Raw genomic sequence first — 20,679 nt, 5'->3', positions numbered from 1 at the left:
GAAGGGTACAAACCACAAAGACAGTCAAAACAGAGTGAAAAATAATGGCAGACAAAAAGAAACAGTTATAGCAAAGCTAGGACAGGAGTAGGTGCATTTAAAATTCATACTCCCTTGTGATAAAGAGTAAACATCATAGATCAGAGATTCCCAAACCTGCCCTGGTGACCCCTGTCAAGTTTTCAGGATACCCACAATGAATATGCATGAGATATAATTTGCATACACTGAAGCCCTCATGCATATTCATTGTGGATATCCTAAAAACTTGACTGGCTGTGAGGTCACCACGATAGGTTTGAGAAATCCTGTCACAGAGGCTTCCAATGTGTTTGAGATAAGACATTTCTTAATAAAAACCTCTTTGGAGCAAAGCAGAGTTGCTTACCTTTGACAGATGTTCTACAAGGACAGAGGCATGTCAGTCCTCACAAGTGGGTGACATCAGATGGAGCCCAGCATGGAACTTATCTTAGTTTCTAGCATTTTCATGTACAGCATACCATACTGCCACAGGTCCATGTAGAGGCTCTTTCAGTCTATAATTTACCTTATACTTGGAGAAGCCAACTCCAAGGGGAAGTGGGCAAGATTCATGAGGACTGCTATTCTGCTGTCCTCAGAGAACACCCGTCACAGGTAAAAAAAACCAACAAAACAAAAAACTACTTTCTCCAAGGACAAGCAGTATGGCGGTTCTTACAAGTAGGGAATCGTTAGCTACAGACTACCCCAAACTTAAAAAGGAAGAAAACCAAAACAGTGCCAATAGGCAATAAAATTATTTTTGGTGGTAAAAAGCCCTATTTCAGTATTTTGTTTTATAGTGGCAACCTGAAACAAAAATAACAGGCCCAGGGAAGAATGGAGTTGGATTCTAAACTTCAAAGAGATTTCTTAGGACACACTGGCCGAACCCCCTGTTATGTCAGGAGTTCCTGTCCATACAATAATATGTGAATGCGTGGAGAGAAATCTATATCTCTGCCTTGCAGATCTACTCCATGGAGACAGATCTTAGGTGGGCCACCTATACTGCCATGGCTTTGGTACTATGAGCCTTGATATGGCCATCAGAGTCAGGACCACCTGGGCTTAACAGAAGAAGATTCAATCTGCTAGCCATTTCAATAGTGTACATTTGACAATGGCAATTCTAGGTTTGTTGGTGTCAAAAGAAACAAAGAGCTGGATGGACTTTCTATGGCTACCATCTGCTCCAGGTGAAAGCCCAAGGCTCTATTCCAGTGCACGCTGTGCATCACCTATTCACTTTTGTTGACATGTGACCTGCAAAAGAATGTTGGAAGGACAACTGACTGATTAAGATGGCACGATGTGTACACAGAACCACCCTATCATGAAAAAATTGGTATAAGGTGGATATGTCACTAGAACCTGGAGCTTCTTGCAGGCTGAAATCACTATCATCAAAAATACTAACTTCCACATCAGGTATTTCAGCTCACGGAAATGCAGAGGCTGAAAGGAAGCTTTCATCAGCTGGGTCAATACCGCACTGAAGTCCCAAGACACAGCAGGAGGCTTGATGGGAGGCTTCATATGAAGAAAGCCCCACATGAATTGGACACAAAGACTGTACAGAGATGGGTTCACCTTCTGTGTGATAATGATAGGTGCCAGTTGGACTAAGATGAACTCTTACTCAGTTGGCCTTGAGGCCCGACTCAAAGATGAAGACGGTAGCTTTTATATGGAACAGGAAAAAGGATCTAGGGCCTTTTTCTCACATCACAAGGCAAACCTCCTCCCCTTCAGACATAGGACTTACTTGTGGAGTCCTTCCTTGAAGCCAGCAAGATACATCATGCAAAAGATCTAGAGGTTGCATGGATACTCTCTCAACATCCAGGCTGTGAGAGACAGGACTTGATATTGGAACCTTGCAACAGCCCCCAATCTTGAGTGATGAGAATTGGGGACTTCTGTGGCCTAACTGGATTCCTGATGCACATCTCTGTTGGAAGCAGAAACCAAATCTGTCTCAGCCAAAAGAGTGCTATGAGGATCATAGTCCCCCAATCTCTTTGGAGATTCAAAGATTTTGTAATGAGCAGAACTGGAGGTTAATTATATATAGCAAGCCCTGGTTCCCACTGAAGGTGAAGACATCAGAGGCTAGTTTTTCCCTTTCCTGGAACAGAAGAGCAAGACTTTTCTCTTCTGAGGGGATGAAAACAGATCATAGGAGTCCCCACTAGTGGAATATCTAGTTCACTAACCTCCATTCCAAGGATCATTTGTGGGGCTCTAGAACCCAACTTGATTTGTTTGCTAGGATATACTCCTCGCCTGCCAGGTTTGTGACTCTAGGACCATTCCCTGAGAATGGCCCAGGCCCACATATGGACATTCTCCTAGCACAGGAGGAATGATCCTGTTCCTCCATGCTTGTTGATATAAAACATTGCTACTTTATTATCTGTCTGGACAAGGATTACTTTGTTGACCAACCAATCTCTGAAAGCCTTCAGAGCGTACAGAACCACCATTAACTCCAATAAATGTATCTGATGATGCTTTTCCTGAGCTGAACAAAGGCTTTGGGTGCACAGCCCCTCTACATGGGCTCCCCATCCCAGGTTGGACATATCCATGGTCAGGATAATTTGGAGTGGAGGAACTTAGAAACTTCATCTCTGATCAGATTGGAATGGATCTGTTACCAGGAGAAGGAGTCCTTGTACGGCTGAGAGATGTAGATGCAGTCTTGAAGATCCTGAGTAGCTTGTATCCACTACATTCTGAGGGTCCATTAACCTATCCTCATATGAAGACATGCCAAGAGACTAGCATGTATGGTTGATGCCATGAGGTCCAACAACTTCAACCAAGTCCCATGCTGATGTCTGCTTACTTGCTTGAGTCTCCACTATGGATATCAATGTAATAGTCATATGCTGGGAGATTGATTTATTTTTTTTATATATATCGACATTCGATCTGAGATATCACATCGGTTTACATGCAGGTACTGTAGGTACCATTAATGTTCATTAATGGCTATTAATCAAGTATACTTAGGGAATAGCCACTGCTATTAATTGCATCAGGTTCTTGTGGCCTGGTTTTGGCCTCTGTTGGAAACAGGATGCTGGGCTTGATGGACTCTTGGTCTGACCCAGCATGGCAATTTCTTATGTTCTTATTTCTCTGTCCCCAGAAGGCTTACAATCTAAGTTTTGTACCTGAGGCAATGGAGGGTAAAGTGACTTGCCCAAGGTCACAAGGAGCGACAGCGAGACTCGAACCCTGGTCTCCTGGTTCGTAGCCCACTGCTCTAACCACTAGGCTTAAGTGGGTCTTAGTTTCTAGAGTCTGTCATCAACTACCCCTAACACCAAGAATGTTCTGCACATTTATTCTGTGGCACCTGCCTGAGATATGCTCTTGACCAACCAATTGTCCAGGTAGGGAACATGAACATTCTCAGTTTGCTTAGGTGCACAGCCACCATGGCGAAGCATTTTGTGAAAACAAGTGGGGCAGAAGTTATGCCAAAAGGCAACATGAGATACTGGAGGTCACTATCCCTTACTACAAATCTGAAATATTTTCTGTGAGCTAGAAATATCTCTATGTGGATGTAAGCATTTTTCAGATTGAGAAAGCATAGGCAATCCTCCTTTTCAACAAAAGCAATCAAGGTGCTTAGAGAAACCATCTTGAACTTTTCCCTTTTTAGGAGTCTGTTCAGGGCCCTTAGGTCTAGGATGGGATGAAGTTCTCCTGTTCAGATAAAATCCTTGCCCTCTTTCCCCTGGAAGAATGGGCTCAACCACATTGGTCTCCAAGGAGGAGGAGATGATCTTTTACAGCAGTTCCTAATGATGAGATTTCTCCAAGCAGAGTTTAGTGGACAATTTGGAGAGATATCCCATAAGTGTAATCTGTAACCCTTTCTTATTATACGGAGGAACCAAATGTCCAAAGTTATTCTAAGCCAAAGGTCTACATAAAACCTCAGTCTACCCCCCACAGGAAGGTCTTCTAGCAATGGTATTGGATCCTGGCTATATTTAGTGTGATCCAGTCAAAACCCTGTCCCATGTTTTGGCTGGAGTGCTGTTTGAGACACATGTACCCTCTGTTGCCTAGAGTGGGCATGAGGACCCTGCTGCTGATAGACAGAGGGAGTGAAGGAAAAAAAACTCCTCAGTTGACCGAAGTGCCAGCTCAGTCCCATGCTCCAGTACCTACTAGATGAGGAGGGCAGGTCTGGAGTGGCTGTGCTGAAGCTTTGCAGTGTTTTTTGACATGTGCCACTACTTCATTAACCCTATCTCCAAAGAGATTCTCTCCAATCCAGGGTATGTCAGCGAGTCTTTCCTGGACATTCAGATGGAGGTCTGAGGCCTGCAGCCAGGAATGTCTGCAGGTGCCAATCACCTCCCTCAGAGACTTTCAATGTTGTTTTGAAAACATCAGAGGCTGACTTGAGCATATGTTTTCTTCATTCCATATACTTGTCCACCAGTAACTGGATGTCATCATGCTGCTTCTAAGAAAGCTGCTTCAGAATGTCCCACATATACTGGCTCATAAAGAGTTGATGGGATGATACTATATGCAGACATTAATCATAGCTCCCTGGCAAAAAACTCTCTAACAAGAGAGTGTACAAGGTTCTAGAATTCTTCCCCAGGGGCATTGAGAAATGAGTTTTTGTCCTCTTAGCTCTCTTGAGAGTGTTAATTGTTGCTTTTCAAATCTGGGAACCTTCTGGACACAATATATTGCATCCGTCTTCTTATTCACAAGAGCCATAGAAATAGTGGGGGATCACCCACATTCTCATCTGTACCTCCTGAAGGATGTCATGCACTGAGACTACTACAATCTCCTTAGGAGTTCTACAAACTGAACAATGTCCAGCATCCTTCTCCTGTACTCACCCTCCTCTTGAAAAGTAAACAGAATGCCTCTGTATAAATCCAGCAAAATAAAGCTTTAATAATAAGAAAACAGCCATTTTACAGGTAGGAAAATATGTGGAAATTCATACTTTAAATGTGGATGGGATTCCAGGGACAATGGTTGAGGAAGTTAGATCTTTAGGAGTTAAATTAGATAGTGAGTATGGAGAAGCACTTTACTCAGGTAGTGCTCAATACCTATCTGAATCTTAGATTGTTGAGGCAGTTAAAAACATTTCTGGAATTTCATTCACTGAGAGCAGTAGAATATGCGCTTTAACTATCTTATGTTGATTACTATAATGCATTACATTTGGGGTTCCAGAATAAGATTATCAGAAAATTGCAAGTAATACAGTCCACCGCAGCCAGAATGGTGCTGGGAAGAACTAGGTGACATTCAGAAGGCCCATTGGCTGCCCATAAAAGCATGTTGATCTGTATTGGGACCCTTACTTTTCAATATATTTATAAATGATCTGGAAAGAAATACGATGAGTGAGATAATCAAATTTGCAGATGACACAAAATTGTTTAGAGTAGTTAAATCACAAGCAGATTGTGATAAATTGCAGAAAGACCTTGTGAGTCTGGAAAATTGGGCATCCAAATGGCAGATGAAATTTAATGTGGATAAGTGCAAGGTGATGCATATAGGGAAAAATAACCCATGCCATAATTACACAATGTTGGGTTCCATATTAGGTGCTACAACCCAAGAAAGAGATCTAGGTGTCATAGTGGAACACACATTGAAATCGTCAGTTCAGTGTGCTGCGGCAGTCAAAAAAGCAAACAGAATGTTGGGAATTATTAGAAAGGGAATGGTGAACAAAACGGAAAATGTCATAATGCCTCTGTATCGCTCCATGGTGAGACCGCACCTTGAATACTGTGTACAATTCTGGTCGCCGCATCTCAAAAAAGATAATTGCGATGGAGAAGGTACAGAGAAGGGCCACCAAAATGATAAGGGTAATGGAACAACTCCCCTATGAGGAAAGACTAAAGAGGTTAGGACTTTTCAGCTTGGAGAAGAGACAACTGAGGGGGGATATGCTAGAGATGTTTAAAATCATGAGAGGTCTAGAACGGGTAGATGTGAATCGGTTATTTACTCTTTCGGATAGTAGAAAGACTAGGGGGCACTCCATGAAGTTAGCATGGGGCACATTTAAAACTAATTGGAGAAAGTTCTTTTTTACTCAACGCACAATTAAACTCTGGAATTTGTTGCCAGAGGATGTGGTTAGTGCAGTTAGTATAGCTGTGTTTAAAAAAGGATTGGATAAGTTCTTGGAGGAGAAGTCCATTACCTGCTATTAAGTTCACTTAGAGAATAGCCACTGCCATTAGCAATGGTAACATGGAATAGACAGTTTTTGGGTACTTACCAGGTTCTTATGGCCTGGATTGGCCACTGTTGGAAACAGGATGCTGGGCTTGATGGACCCTTGGTCTGACCCAGTATGGCATTTTCTTATGTTCTTAGGTTCTTATATTCTTATTTAAGTGCTTGATATTGGCTTTTAAAATCGTGAGGGGGCTAGGGACCTCAGAACTTAGGAATCAACTGAGATGGCAATGTTCAGGCTGAAAACTAAGATCTAATGTTCAATGCCTAGTTCAGCTTCCCTTTGTTCGTTGTTTTTGTCATGTGAGATTTCAGAATCGAGCTTTTTCAGCCATGATGCCTAAGTTATGCAATGATTTACCATCAGAGCCGCACAAGGAAAGAGATTTGTTTAAATTTAGGGAAAAGCTGAAAATATGGTTGATATCATTGGAGAGCTGAGGTTCCTACTGATTAGATAAGTGTACTGAGATGGGCAACAGAAGCGAGAATTGTATGTGTATCAGCTGTAATTTAAATTTGTTTTGCTGTTTTTATTTTGTTTTTATGTATTGTACTTTTATATATTTTTGTACATCGCTTTAGGCGATTTAACAATCTGGAAAGTGATTCATAAATAATTTTAAATAAAGTAAATAAATTAACATTCCCAAAGCTGACATTTTAGAATCATTACATGAAAAGAAAAGGCTTTTTTCCCTACCTTTGTTGTCTGAACATTTTGGATCCCAACAACCCCCTCCTCAACAATGATGGGGGCTCAGCAGTTCTATCATAAGACCTCCTTACCTTCACAAATACATCAATGGATGATGGGGCTCAGTGGCCCCAACATAAGATCTCCCTCTACACACACATAAAAGAAGAATGACAGGGGCTTGGCAGTCCAACCATAATACTTCCTCACACTAGTTTATCCTCTCCCTGTCTCTCACCTTCCAGCAGGCAGACTAAACCCCCTCTACTTTCCCCAGGGGGTAATCATCAGTCCTCTTCTCTCCCCCACTTTCCTGCATAGGCAGCAGTCTTTCCCCAAGTCCTTTCTCTGTGCATAAGAGAGGAAAAAGGGAGAGAGAGCAGAGGCAACACAGAATGCATATTTCTTTGGGGGGGGACGGGGACATACCGGGAAATTCAAGCAAATGGAAGAAAAGGTGCTGGTACTCGGCACATATTCCCTGAAAAAATTCCCTGGGTAGCAGACACCTGAAGAGACTATTATGTTTCCTGGGAATGAATAGAGGATGAGCTTTCCTCACCACCAGATTGCTTCGGAGGCTTCGTGGCCACAGCCAAAATGTCCCTACTTCTGGCACTGTGCATCAATGAGACTGCCAATGCCTTTGCTCAACACTTGGCATTGGAACATCTTAATGCCAAAACGAAAAAGGCTGAACCCTTCATCTTCTTCAGGTAGGAAGAGAGAGATAAAGGTCTGACACCATGGTCCTTCTGGTGCTATATTTCAAAGGAGTTTAATGCCCTCTTCTCCATGCTGATACACTTCCAGTGTCTGATGCAGCTCCTGGGTCCATTGATGTTGATGCCTCCGATGCCTTTCTATAAGGTCAAGCCAGGACCTATGTTCCCTAGGGGTCACTGTCACGCAAAACTGACACCCAAGGATGTCACGGCTGGCCCTCAGGCACATCTATCATGGAGATCCATGAGAGATATGACTATTGCCCAAGCAGTATCTCTTGAAGTCACTAGCAGACTTCCCCATTTGGGGAATCGAATGAAAATCAGCATAGCAAAATCAACTCAATGACAAATTTGTGATTGATGCCACCTGGATGCACTAATGCTGGTGCATTCTGCAAATGCCGAAAAAAGAATTGAAGGGTACAAAACCAACCAAAACCTACTTAAGGAACAAAAGGAGGAAGACAGAATGTAGGGCCCTGTGATGAATAATTCCTGCCAAGGAGGATACTGAAAGATCCAGGGACAGCAGGAGAGAAAATATTCACTGGTGAATTTCATGGAAAAGATGACACTGAAGGGGCCCCACATGAATATGTGGCAGTATGGCATGCTGCAAGTACTAGAATATTTGAGATAAAAGTTCCATGCTGGGCTCCATCTGATGTCACCCATTCATCCTGCTTGGCCTTGGAGAGTTACTTAGACCATAATGCTAATGATAAATTAAGTCACTACACTAAGCATTATTGATGATAAGACTACTATGTCCGTCTAACTCTCTTGCCTCTAACCTTGCCTTCTTTTTGCCACACCCAATTCTCTTCTCAAATTGCTTTCATCTCCCTGTACACCTTCATATTCTGCCCATATTATGACTGCCTAATTCCAAAATAAGGTTCACAAAATTAGCCTTGAGTTCTCAACTAGGTCACCTCTACCTCCCCCCTTCGTCTGGGCCCTGCCACACACTCCTTTTCTGAAATCACAGAAGAAACTGCCCATCTTCTCTTCTCCAAACTCACAACAAACATCTGACCCCATTTCCACCCAGCACACCTTTGCTTTATTTCTCCTGCAGTCATCTCTTCCATCTCTCACATCCTAATCGCGTTCCACTTCTACTGTTCCCGCTGACTTCAAACATTGTGATTACACCACTCCTCAAACCTTCACAAGATTCTCCCTGCGCTGCTAACAATCGTCCTATCTCCCTCCTTCCTATTGCATTCAAACTACTCAAATGTACTGTTCACCTCCAGTCTTGATTTTCTTTCATCTCAAACCATTTTTTATTTACTCTAGTCTGGTTTTCACCCTCTACATTCCACAAAAATAGCCTTTGCAAAAGACTCAAATGATCTGCTGATGGCAAAAACCAAATATCTTTATCCTTGAACTGTCTGCTGATTACCATCTCCTCCTGGATATTCTGTCCTCCTTTGTCAGGACTCTGTCCTTCTTTTGGTTATTTTCTTACCTCTCCCATCACACTTAATGTGTCTTCTGGAGGATCCTTCTCTACTGACATATCACTATCAGGGCTCTATCATGGGCCCTTCTTCTCTCTGTATACTAATTCTCTTGGTGCTATGATTTCTATGCATAGTTTTCACTACCATCTTTATGTGGATGATTGTTAGATCTACTTCTAAACCAAAAACTTAGTCTCAAATTTCAGCCTGCTTGTCTGACATTGCTGCCTGGATGTCCCATCACCAACTTAAATTAAATATGATCAAAACACTACTTGTCTTTTCCCGCAAAACCACATCCCTTCTTCCCTCTCTTTATATCTGTGGATAATACAGTCATCCTCCTAGTTCCCTTAGTACAAAACCTCGGGGTCATAAGAACATAAGAAATTGCCATGCTGGGTCAGACCAAGGGTCCATCAAGCCCAGCATCCTGTTTCCAACAGAGGCCAAACCAGGTCTCAAGAACCTGGCAAGTACCCAAACAACTCTTCAACTCCTTTCTCTCTCTCTACACACATTCAAATCACTGCTAAAATTTGTCATTTCTATCTCTATATCATAAGCAAAATCTATTCCTTTCTGAACACACTACCAGAACCCTTTTCTACTCTATCACCTCCTGCCCAGACTACTGCAACCTGCTCCTTACTTGTTTCTCTGAAAATAAAAAAAAATTCACAAAATCTAAAAATCGAATTACAATGACGTGGACCTCTCAGCTTCTACATTCATGCACTTAGGCTTCCATCATGAAAAGGCATAAATGTAGAGTTTGAGTGGGCCACATTATTGTAATTTTATTTTTTGATTTTCAGAAAATGTTTATGATCATGCATTTTTTGTAGCATGGAGTGTTTTATTAAATAATGTCACAAGCAGCTCAGTGAATGAGATGCATCCGGTTTGTGAGGTTTAACTGTTGCTATTGTTTGTTCAATTTTCAGCAAAAGCAGCATAGCTTGTGCGCAGAAAGCCTGGATGTCTGAATAAGAAGAAAAATAAGAACACCTTCTCTTCCATGAAGCAGAGGTCTTCCTCGAAACATAGGACCTTGTCAAATTCCTATTTGTTAAGCTTCTTTGGATTTTTATTGAGAATTTTTCATAAACTTTAATTGCACACAAATATCAGTTCTGGAGACCATACCTCAAAAGGGACAGAGGCGGTCCAGAGAAGAGCGACCAAAATGGTGGGGGGAGGTGAGGTCTCCATCAAATGACTTAGGAGGAGAGGTTGAAGGACCTAAATATGTATACCTGGAAGAGAGGAGGTGCAGGGGAGATATGATACAGACCATCAGATACCTGAAAGGTTTTAATGATGCACAATCAAAAGAAATCAGTAGAATTATGGGTCATAAAATGAAACTGTAGGGAGGACGACTCAGAACCAATGTCAGGAGGTGATGAAGACAAAAACAGTGAAAGAATTCAAGGGCACATGGGATAAACACTGTGGATCCCTAGAGAATGGAAATGAAGAAAAGAGTGTTTGGGGGTAACTTGCTGGTGTGGTGGTTACTACCCTTAACCAATAACCCTTCATACTGTTGATGCAACTCAATCATTGCTCTCTGCTTCAATGGCAAGTTGTAACGGAGAACTGGATTCAGACAGCAACCAACAAGAGCCCTGACTTTTACGATCTGGGTAACTGATAGGGTAACTTGCATAGCGCAGCAGATACTACCATAAACTTGCTGGGCAGACTAGATGGAGCACTTGGTCCTTTTCTGCCATCATTTCTATGTTTCTAACTTAAAAAACAGACTTTTTGTGCCGAAGATTGGAGCTCAAACAGGCAAAAAGAAGATCCTTTTGTTTCCCCTGGGTTTTTTTTGTTTTTTTAAGGAGGCACGTTTAACCATCAAATTTTAGATGCATATTCTGGATTGTAACAGGGATGGCGCTAACTGATTGAGAATAAGAGTACCAGAAGAAAAATTAAAATAACATTTTACTAGAAGATCTGCTTTTGTGGTTAGAGGGTCAGTATGATCCAGCAAAATGCAGGAAATATTTTCAATAGCAAGGTAACCTACTGCTTCTAGTGAGTACAGAAAAGAGATGTGGGGCTTGGCAAAGACAACCATAAACTAGAAGACAGAGCCAAGAACGCGGTGCTCAGCTGAGTACAGAGAAGAGACCCTTTCTTGTAATGGTAATGGCAAATAAAGGGATCAGCAAGTCAAGCCACTGAAAAGAAGTCAACGTAGTAATTCAATGTATTCTGGCAAAAATGTGCTTGAAGTTATATTGCTAGGTGTACAGCACAGTACTGAGGTATCTTTGGGAGAGAAAGAAAGTGAACTATATTAAATATGATCCACTAATTAATTTACCACATTGGCTTATAATGCTATCCCTCCCCTGGCATCTCTTGCTAGGTAATGCAGAGAAAGTGCACCAAACCACTGAAGAATAGGGAACTTCAGTGACATCCACTGACTGAATAAAAAGTGGCACGGGACAGAAGGGTCTTGCTTTCTTTGGAAATTGGACATGAATCAGAAAGAAGGGCAAAGATCAAAAAGGAAGAAAACATTCAACCAGGCTGAGATTCAAGACCTGGCACTTACTCTTTCATGCATTGGTGATCCCGGGTTAGAATCTTCCTCTGTTCCATAAGGAGAAGTATCACCTGTTGACACGCGACTCACTGCCATCTCTGCATGGCCTTTGCCCTGGGGACCCTTCATCCGTACAAACTCCATGTTGTTGTATTTATAAAATCCAAATGACATTTTTTGAGCCATCTTGGCAGCAACACTCACCTATAAAAAACAAAATTAAGTCACAAAAATGGTTGAAATGAGACTATAACAATTGTTTTTCGTATATGCCTTCTTACCACAAGTGTCTAAGCTGAGTTACAACAGTAAGAACAGTGAAAAAGGACGACCACTCTGGCAAGCATCTTCAGGTAAAAATACATTTATCTGAAGAATGTTAACAGCCAGAGTTGCAGTCACATAATTCACTGTTGCTGCATTTGTGGAAAGGAGAAAATAAATAGCACATTGGCCTGAACATAAGACAAAGGTGCTTGGAGAACATTTTTCAAATAACCAACTTACCTTTATAATCACAGTCTAGCAAAAAAGTGCCCCTGGTCTGCCAGACTATATGGGGCAGGAGAACATTGCCCATTCCAGGGCACTGCGGAGAAAACAATGACCTGTCGGAGCATGGTGGGAAGGGAGCAACTTCTTGCCCAGGCATTGCAAAAGCAGTCAGGGCTGATGGGGAGGAAGAAGTGCCCAATTAGCTTGGTGAGGAATATGGCAGCTACATACCTGGGCCTAACAGAGGAAAAGGCAGTGGAGAAGACAACCATGGCTCAATCAGGAAGGAAAGCAATGAAAGGTTGTGAGGAAGGAGGAGATGGGAAGGGAGAATAGACAAAGGAGCAGAGGGGAAGTTGGATAAATGCAAAAAGGAGGGATGCAAGAATAAGATGGGAGAGAGAAAAAGAAGAATAGAAAGAAACAAAGGTGAGCAGAAATGAGGTATTCCTATCTATAACTAGTTCACAGAAACAAGGAGCGTCTTTTATATGAAACTATCTTATATTTGGGCAAATACAACATATTTTTTGCCTGAAGAAATATGAAGTTGTGATTTTCTATGTTCCAGTTAGTCTTCAAAAGCTCCAGATGACCATTTCTTTCTCTTTAGGTGATTCTCCCTTTTGGAGTCAAAAATTAACATTTTTCACTAAGTTCCTCCAAAATGTTTGAATTCCAAAACATTTCAATGTGACATTAAAACCTCTTCCTCACCCACAAGCTACCTTTTAGGTGCTATCAAAATGTTGCCATATTATACACAAAAAAGTACACATGCATATATTGGACACATGGTAACATATAGGAAAACGTTTGAATTAGCACAAGTTTGAAACTTGCACGCAGTTATGACGATCAGCAGGGCTTTATTTTTGCCTAGTGACTATGTATGCAACTTTCATTAATATTAAAAGGCTTATATTGAGTAAGCCAGGGCGCAGAAAAGTTATCTGGGTAAAGCTGCCCAGATAACTCTATTTGGATATATTCAGCAGAACATATCTGGTTATGCATTCTGTTGAATATACCTGGTTAAAGTCAAAGGTACCTGGGCAAAATTATCAAGATAATTTTAGGGCAGCCTTTTGTCACAGACTTACCTGGATAACTTTCTCAGCGCTGGCTGGCTGAAATGCCCCATCACTTTTTTTTTTTTAATCTAGGTAAGTTTTAGCCAGATAATGACTTACCAGGCTAAAAAGTATCCATTCAGCAGGATGGGAAACTCAACACTTGGGGTTTGTACTGCTAAATCTGAACTTAGCCGGACAAACCCCTTTGAATATGGACTTCTATTCCTACTGTAAATCTCTTTGAGCTGAACTTTGTTCAAGGATAGCAGGAAAACAAATGTAAATATAATATAACACACATAGTGTGATGACATAACCCGAAAATGAATTATTCCTCAATATTAAGTGTTATAACAACTAACAGATTTATAGAGGTCCATATTCACACACAGTTCAGATAGCAAGATTAGCCGCATAAACTTATCTGGCTAACTTTGGAGGTATATTAAATAATGCAGCCGCAACTTACACTAACTATACCGAGCTAACTTTAGGTCAGCTCTTTGGCTCAACCAGATTTAGCTAGCTAAGACATCCAAGCTAACTGAATATCCCAGGAATCCCAGTTATGACCCCAGAATGCCCCTAACTTATCCAGCTAAATTCTATCCCCCTAAGTTAGTTGGCTAGAATATAACCGGACATGTGTCCAAATATTCATTTTGCTGACTAACTTCTGAGTTAGCCACCTAAATACTTTTGAATATGGACCTCATAAAAAAATACCACATTCTTTTTTTAGGGTGTCATTTACATACCCGGTTGTCATAGACCTTCTTGAGTGCTTCATAGCGAATGGATCCCTGGAAAATAACCCCCTGGAAGAGGTTGGTTTTGTCACTGGCCACCAGCTCAACACAAACCATTTCACCTTCCCCTACTGTCATGTCACTGAATACCTGAAATCACATCCAGTCACAATCTGATTAAAAGGCCATAAAAATAGGAAGCATGTACAGTATAAAAGGCTAAGTTCTCCACAAAAAAAAGTTTTCCTAAAGCAAATAAGCTCTGAACCAAAATATGCATCCACCAATACCAAAGTGACAGCTAGATCTAACTGGTGTAGCGACTGGAAATATGGTTGAGACAGGGAAATGGCAAGATGTGTGCATCCGCCAGAGCCCGCTCAATCTCTGTTCAAGGAGCAACCCAAGTCACAGTCAGCCTGAAGGAGGAGAGCACAGAAGATGTGGATTTTGTGACTGAGGTGGTGGCAGCAGCAGCTCCAGCACCATTCTCCTACAGATGCCAGAAAAAGATGTAGGTGGTGGCAGAAGCTATACTGGCTCCCTCAGTGGGAGACGTGACAGCCGCACACAGGATGAAGGACTGGAGAATTCAGCTACCTGCCCAGCTTCTGCTTTTCTCCTCTCAGACAGTGTCATGGGGGGACACTCTGGGCAGCTGCTAAAAAGGAGAAATGAAAGAGATGAAAGAGCCCATCCTTTCAGTTCCTGAAAAGGAGAAGAGGTGAGGTGGCCTGAGTGGAGCCCATCCCGTGGTGCCCACCGCTGAAGACGAGAAGCGACAGGGACAGGACACCTGGTAATGCATGAGATTAGCATAATTGACTTAAGCATTTTAAAGATACACACAGCACCATGAGATGGGCTCTGCCAAGGCTGCTTCTCCTCTTCAACCTCCTTGGATAAGAGTCTCACCCACTGCCTACTACCATAATCATAACTAATTATGAAATTCCAGCTTTGGAAGGTTTTACACTTCACTGGTAAACTGAAGCATTCATGCAGAGCTGTAACTGGGGTGGACAAGAGAGCAACTCCCCAGGGCACAAAGCATCACGGGGGGCAAAAAAATAACAAATTGAAGAATGGGCAAAGAATGAAAAGCCAGAAAGACTGATACTTTACTGCAATCTCATGTTGCGAGGGAGAGGGAAAGAGGACTGGGAATCAGAATGGAGAGGTTGGAGGCACAAATATGCTTGCCTTCCCCGGGCACTAAAATGCCTAGTTATGGTTCTGCACTCGTGATTCCTGTAAGCAGAACCTAGTTAGTTAACAGGACTACAAACAGCTTCCACATGCAGAAAGAATCCCAAACTATCACAGATACCGAACAAACTATCAAAGGGTCACTTCAAATTGCAAGGGAGACTCAGAGGAGAGCTGGGTCACTGATCAAAGGTTTGCTTCAATTTGCTCCAATGGAATTGCTCCTGATTTAACAATGAAAAATATTCCCTAATTTCCCAAGGGAAAAACAACAGTGTAAAACTGAAACAAACAGAATAATGGTTGACAATTATTGCAATTAATAATCCCAATCAAATCAGCCTATGAATTCAGCTAGCAAAGGAATAACATTGCAACCTGGACACAAAGAAATGAACCATCAATATGATTCAGTTCCTTGGATCTTCGAGACATCATATTGAGATATGGAGCAGTACCAAGAGGAACAAAATTTACAATGAAGATGTGAACACTGCAAGATGGATCTTCTCTGCTACTTCTTTTTTACTTTATATTTCTTATACCAGTCATTTCTTTTTTCTAGAAACCAAAAAGGTTTTTTTTTTTCCCCCTTTGTTTAAGGAGAAACATGGACTAAAGCAAGTTCCAGCTACAATTTTCTTTTATGCTTTATTCTTCTATATTTATCTTTAACATTACCTTAAGAAAATAAATCTTTACAAAACAGACTTAATTCATAAGGTCACATAACAGAATCATATAAAATCTAGCCTAAATAAGTCCTCAATTAAGGTTAGAAACAAGATTTACAAGTATTATATAATCAACAGTCATGCTGACACCCTACATCACAAATGGAAGATTGAAAATTAGATTTAGATTTAATGTATTGGTGCTACTGGGCTCAGGATCCAAAACATCCTCCTCCTCCCTGAAGGATTTTTCTGAAGAAATGCAACAAACTGTTCAGGATCCCACAAAATATAAAAATGATCTTTAAACACAATTGTACATATGGAAGACAAACTGGCTCCCGTTATCAACAGCATTTTGTTTTATAGCCAGAATTGTTTCCCCTTCTTTCTTGGGTAGCAGAGCAAACATCTAGGTGAAAATTAGAGGATTATTTTCAACAGTGTGCTTAAATCAGCACATCTAAAGTTAAGGCTGTATTTTACAAACTGTGGCTGTATTTTACACAGTTTATAAAATACTGCGTGTCTCCGCCCCAACAGTACAAGCGTGTCAGCTTGCGCATATTTTTTTAATGAAGGAATCCGCATGTTTTGTCCAGCTATTTTATAAAAGCATGCATATAGGAAATAATTGTAACCTGTGTGTGTAATTACCCTCAATTTATGCACTGAGGCAGGTATTTTAAAATGCATGCACATACTACACTTATGAAAATACTTGTACACATACATTTAATCACCAGTTTGCCAGCACCTCCACCATTTCATCCTGACACTCACCACTTCACCCTTACCTCCCATCCAAAAACTTCTGGCAAAAGACATGTGCAATTTCATTTCTGTGACTCAGATAGCAAGTGTAAAAGCATGTGTGTAAGTTGTGTGTACACATACTTCCCAACACTGCCCCAAAATGCCCTCAAAAGCCCTCTTTTTACTCACATAAAAGTACACACAAAATGGTTAAGTATGCACACACTTCTGACCTTCTGAAAATGTGCTCATCATGTAAAAAGGCTATATATGCATGCATATCCCAATTTTACAAGCATTACCCCTGATTAACTCTGAAAACTGATCTTCTAATATCATACCCAAAGAAATTGCATCCAGTTTCTACAATGATGCTTTTTAAACCCAGTCTCTGTCTGGCTCAAGCATAAACGTGACTAGAAGTGTAGTTCTCTGTGGATATGTTCATAGAAACATGAGAATCCTGAACTGAATTTAACAATGGATGTCTAACTTGGGTATTCTTCATCGACTAGCAGAACTCAATTAGCCATGACACATGGATGTAGTCATCCAATGGCACCGAAAGCACCCATCTCTCTGGCTCAGTAAAGTTTTATTACTGAGCATGTGTAGGAGTTCTCATGTATGTGCTGCCTCATGAGCTCTTCAGTCTATTTTATTTATTTATTTTTATTTATTTAGGACTCTTATATAGCGATATTCTTGTAACAAGTTACAAATCAATTCGGTTTACATTAAACCATAAAACTGCACAAACGAAGGCATTACATTATAACAAGGAAGCCAAAACTTGGGATCAGACACAACGTTAACAGGGTGAATAAATGGATAAACAACTTTAGCCGTCTAGCCAAATCTAGAGCTAAATGTAACTGGCTCGATGCCTAAGGGTGGGACACCGGGCCTCGGAAATCTTAAGAAGTTTGTTGGAATGACTGATTTAAGACCAGCAATGTCCGGGGTGTTGTTCTTCTGGTGAGCAGCATCCCGGATTCAGTGGTGAAAGCGGCTCTATTGTTCTACTGAGTCATTTTGTCTGGGCTTCTGCACAGACATGTATCCTCTCCCTCTACTTTTGACATTTTTCAGCTTTCTGAAGTTTTTGATTCAGCTAACTTATTCTTTGAATTGTTTTGCTGCCTCAGCAGCCCCTCAATAGCACTTTTCAGTTCAACACAAAAAAAAAAAAGGGGGGGGGGACTGAATAACTCATGATGTCCGGCTCCAAGTTGACCACCTCCAATGGCTTCAAAGACCACATTTGTGGCTGCAAGACATCCATTACCAATGGCCACGATATCTGTTACAGATCCCTGGGTCCCAATCACCACTCAGCTAACTGCTACAACTGTAGTCAAATGTCATTGAGATCCCAAAGGAATGCTAGGCCTTGAAGATGGAGGAACTTGTATGACAGTGAAAAGTCAGAGCCATGCCTTCTCTTGACACAGGGCTTCTTCAGGCTTCCTCCTTACCAAGTCAAGCAGAAGCTCCTCAAGCAAAGCTCCCTCAAATGTGGCACTGGACTCTGGATCAGCCAGGGGTCGAGAAAGACACAAAAACATTGAGCGCAGGAGCCAACAAGCTCCTCAGCACACCCATGGGGCCCCATAGCATTGGCCACTTCCCTCTCTTCATGGGGCTCTTCAGTGCAGAAGGAAAAAAAATATCACCATTCAAAGCTGGCAGTACCGAAGAATCTGTGCCAAAGCATGCATTGTCAACACACCAGCCTTTGGTGCCATTATTGGGCCTCTGTGCCGTCAAAACATCAGGTCTTGTGACACTGTTGATGCAACCAGCCTCAGCATAATCAATACATCATTCTGCAGAGCCATCGATGCACTAGACCTCGGTGCAACAGGTACACCAGTAAACAGCATCATTGACATAGCTGATGAACAGGCATTGAAGGGAATCAGAGGAGACACTTAATTACCTTTCTCCATGCTGGTACCCTTATCTCTGTCTCATCTCCTCGATCCAGATCCCAGACCTTCTGAAGCCTACCTGTGGGCTTCATTTGGAAACTCCAGATCAGATATACTCCATTCTGCCTCTGGTCTCTAGGCGGCCACCAGTGCAGTTAACTCAGGAAGGAATCTCTTCCTAGAGTCCAGTACATTCTTCTCAGATGGATGACACTATACTGCTTTCAGAGGAGGATGTCTCTTTCCCAAAGACACAACAGACCATGCACCAGGTGGCCAAATTGGTGAACACTTTCTTTGCCTCAATGGCAGCCAGATACAAGGGGGTCAACCTTCAACATTTCCTGTCAAGAATGTTGGATTTGTTCCCATAGGGGAGATCCTCTCACCTTCATGCACTCCCATCAGAAGTCCCAGTGATTGAATCTAGCCCTCATCAGTTGGATTTACCATCCCTCTCTGTGGAGAAATCTAGCTAGTCAGAGGATGAAGCACAGGATACCACCATCTGGAGCGTGCCCTGGACTATTCCCCTCTGAGATGAAGGACCCCACCTCAATTGCTATCATCTTTATCAAGTCATGTATTAGGGTTCCTCCACCTCTGGGTTCAGAGGAAGGTTCTACAGGGATCCCCTCAGACCGTTTACTTGATCTGCTGGAGCATTAGTCTCCAAACAACCTCTCATTCTAAATTCCAAGGTAAGTTGGTTGGGACGATCGGAGTCAATGTTCATAGGGACAAATATCCCCACATAGAGGCCTTTGGGATACTTTGGATTCTGGAAATGCCTTCTGAGCTTGCAGTAATCCCAATATTATTCAATTCTGCAGAAACTGCAAATCAAAATGTGGGATATTCCAGTCTCCTCCCCGCACCCCCCCCCCGGTAGCCAAGAAATTGGACCTTAAGTACAGAGTTCAACAATCTCCTGGGTTTGGGGTGGTTCAACTACTGTACCGGTTTGTGGTTATTGTGTAGGTGTTGAAACAGCTAAAAAGACCAGAATTGCCCCTTCCCCCCCTCCCCAAGAATCACCCTAAGCTGTTGGATAACTTCAGGAAGAAAGTCTTCTACAGCTCAATGCCCACATTGTAGCCTACCAACTATATATGGTACAATATATGACTGCACTGGTAAACTGAAGCTTCTGTTAGAGTCTCTTGACATGGAAGGATTTCAGCAGGTCCTTTTGTATGTGGAAGAGTGCAAACACCATCTCCTCCACTCAGTATATGAATCATTCAATACTTTGGCAGCAAGGAGCGATGGATGACCTGGTTGAGAACCAGCGGCCTGTATATGAATGTTCATGACAAGACAGATCCTGTGTTTGGGCAACAACTTCATATGGAAGATTTTAGGACAGTTCTACTGGCACTGGTATTTTCTGGAATAGATTACTGCAATTCGTTATTCTTAGGCATTCCTTTATCAAGTCTACATCCCTTACAATTATTGCATAACTTACTCTGCTGCTAGATTACTATCTGGTACAAAAAAGTATGACCACATTACACCTGTACTCGCTGATTTACAATGGCTCCCGATCAGAGCCAGAAACAAATTTAAGATTCTCACATTAATACATAAATTACAATACAGATACTCCATAGGTAGGTTCCAGATTGCATATTTACACTCCAGCAAGAACTTTGAGATCTCAAAATAGAGGACTGTTGGCAATTTCTTCAGTATGATTAGCTCATATTGGTGAGGTAAGAGAAAAAGCCTTTTTTATAGCAGGCCCAGTACTCTAACATGTTACCTGAATATTTAAGAACACTAATGATACAAAACTTTTTAAAAAAGTGCTCCAGTCCTGGCTGTATAAAAAGAGGCATTTATAAAGGTAGAATTTATATTACTAGCATAGTATGCAATGAAAAAGCTGCTGTAATGTGATATTTTGAATTCAAATGCTTTTTTATTTTTCATCTCTATTTCTTTATTTTTTCATCTTTTTCGTTTTATGTCACTTTTACTCTTTTTATTTGCAATTGTATCATTTGATTTTACACTT

General features: G+C 41.5%; 1 protein-coding gene across 3 annotated transcripts in view; it reads right to left on the bottom strand.

The window, feature by feature from the left end:
* KIAA0930 (KIAA0930 ortholog) overlaps positions 1 to 20,679 on the bottom strand; it is a 363,359-nt gene that overhangs the window by 34,098 nt on the left and 308,582 nt on the right. For 2 of the 3 annotated variants that reach the window (XM_029600060.1, XM_029600061.1), the window contains 2 exons: positions 14,093 to 14,233; positions 11,773 to 11,967 (listed from right to left, as the gene is read on the bottom strand). In XM_029600060.1, coding sequence (XP_029455920.1) covers positions 11,773 to 11,967; positions 14,093 to 14,233 — 336 coding nt within the window. The remainder of the gene's footprint in view (positions 1 to 11,772; positions 11,968 to 14,092; positions 14,234 to 20,679) is intronic. The other variant, XM_029600062.1, reaches the window with a different exon arrangement.

Source organism: Rhinatrema bivittatum, chromosome 4, assembly GCF_901001135.1.
Source record: "Rhinatrema bivittatum chromosome 4, aRhiBiv1.1, whole genome shotgun sequence".
Taxonomy (NCBI): domain Eukaryota; kingdom Metazoa; phylum Chordata; class Amphibia; order Gymnophiona; family Rhinatrematidae; genus Rhinatrema; species Rhinatrema bivittatum.
This window is presented reverse-complemented; position numbering and strand designations above follow the sequence as displayed.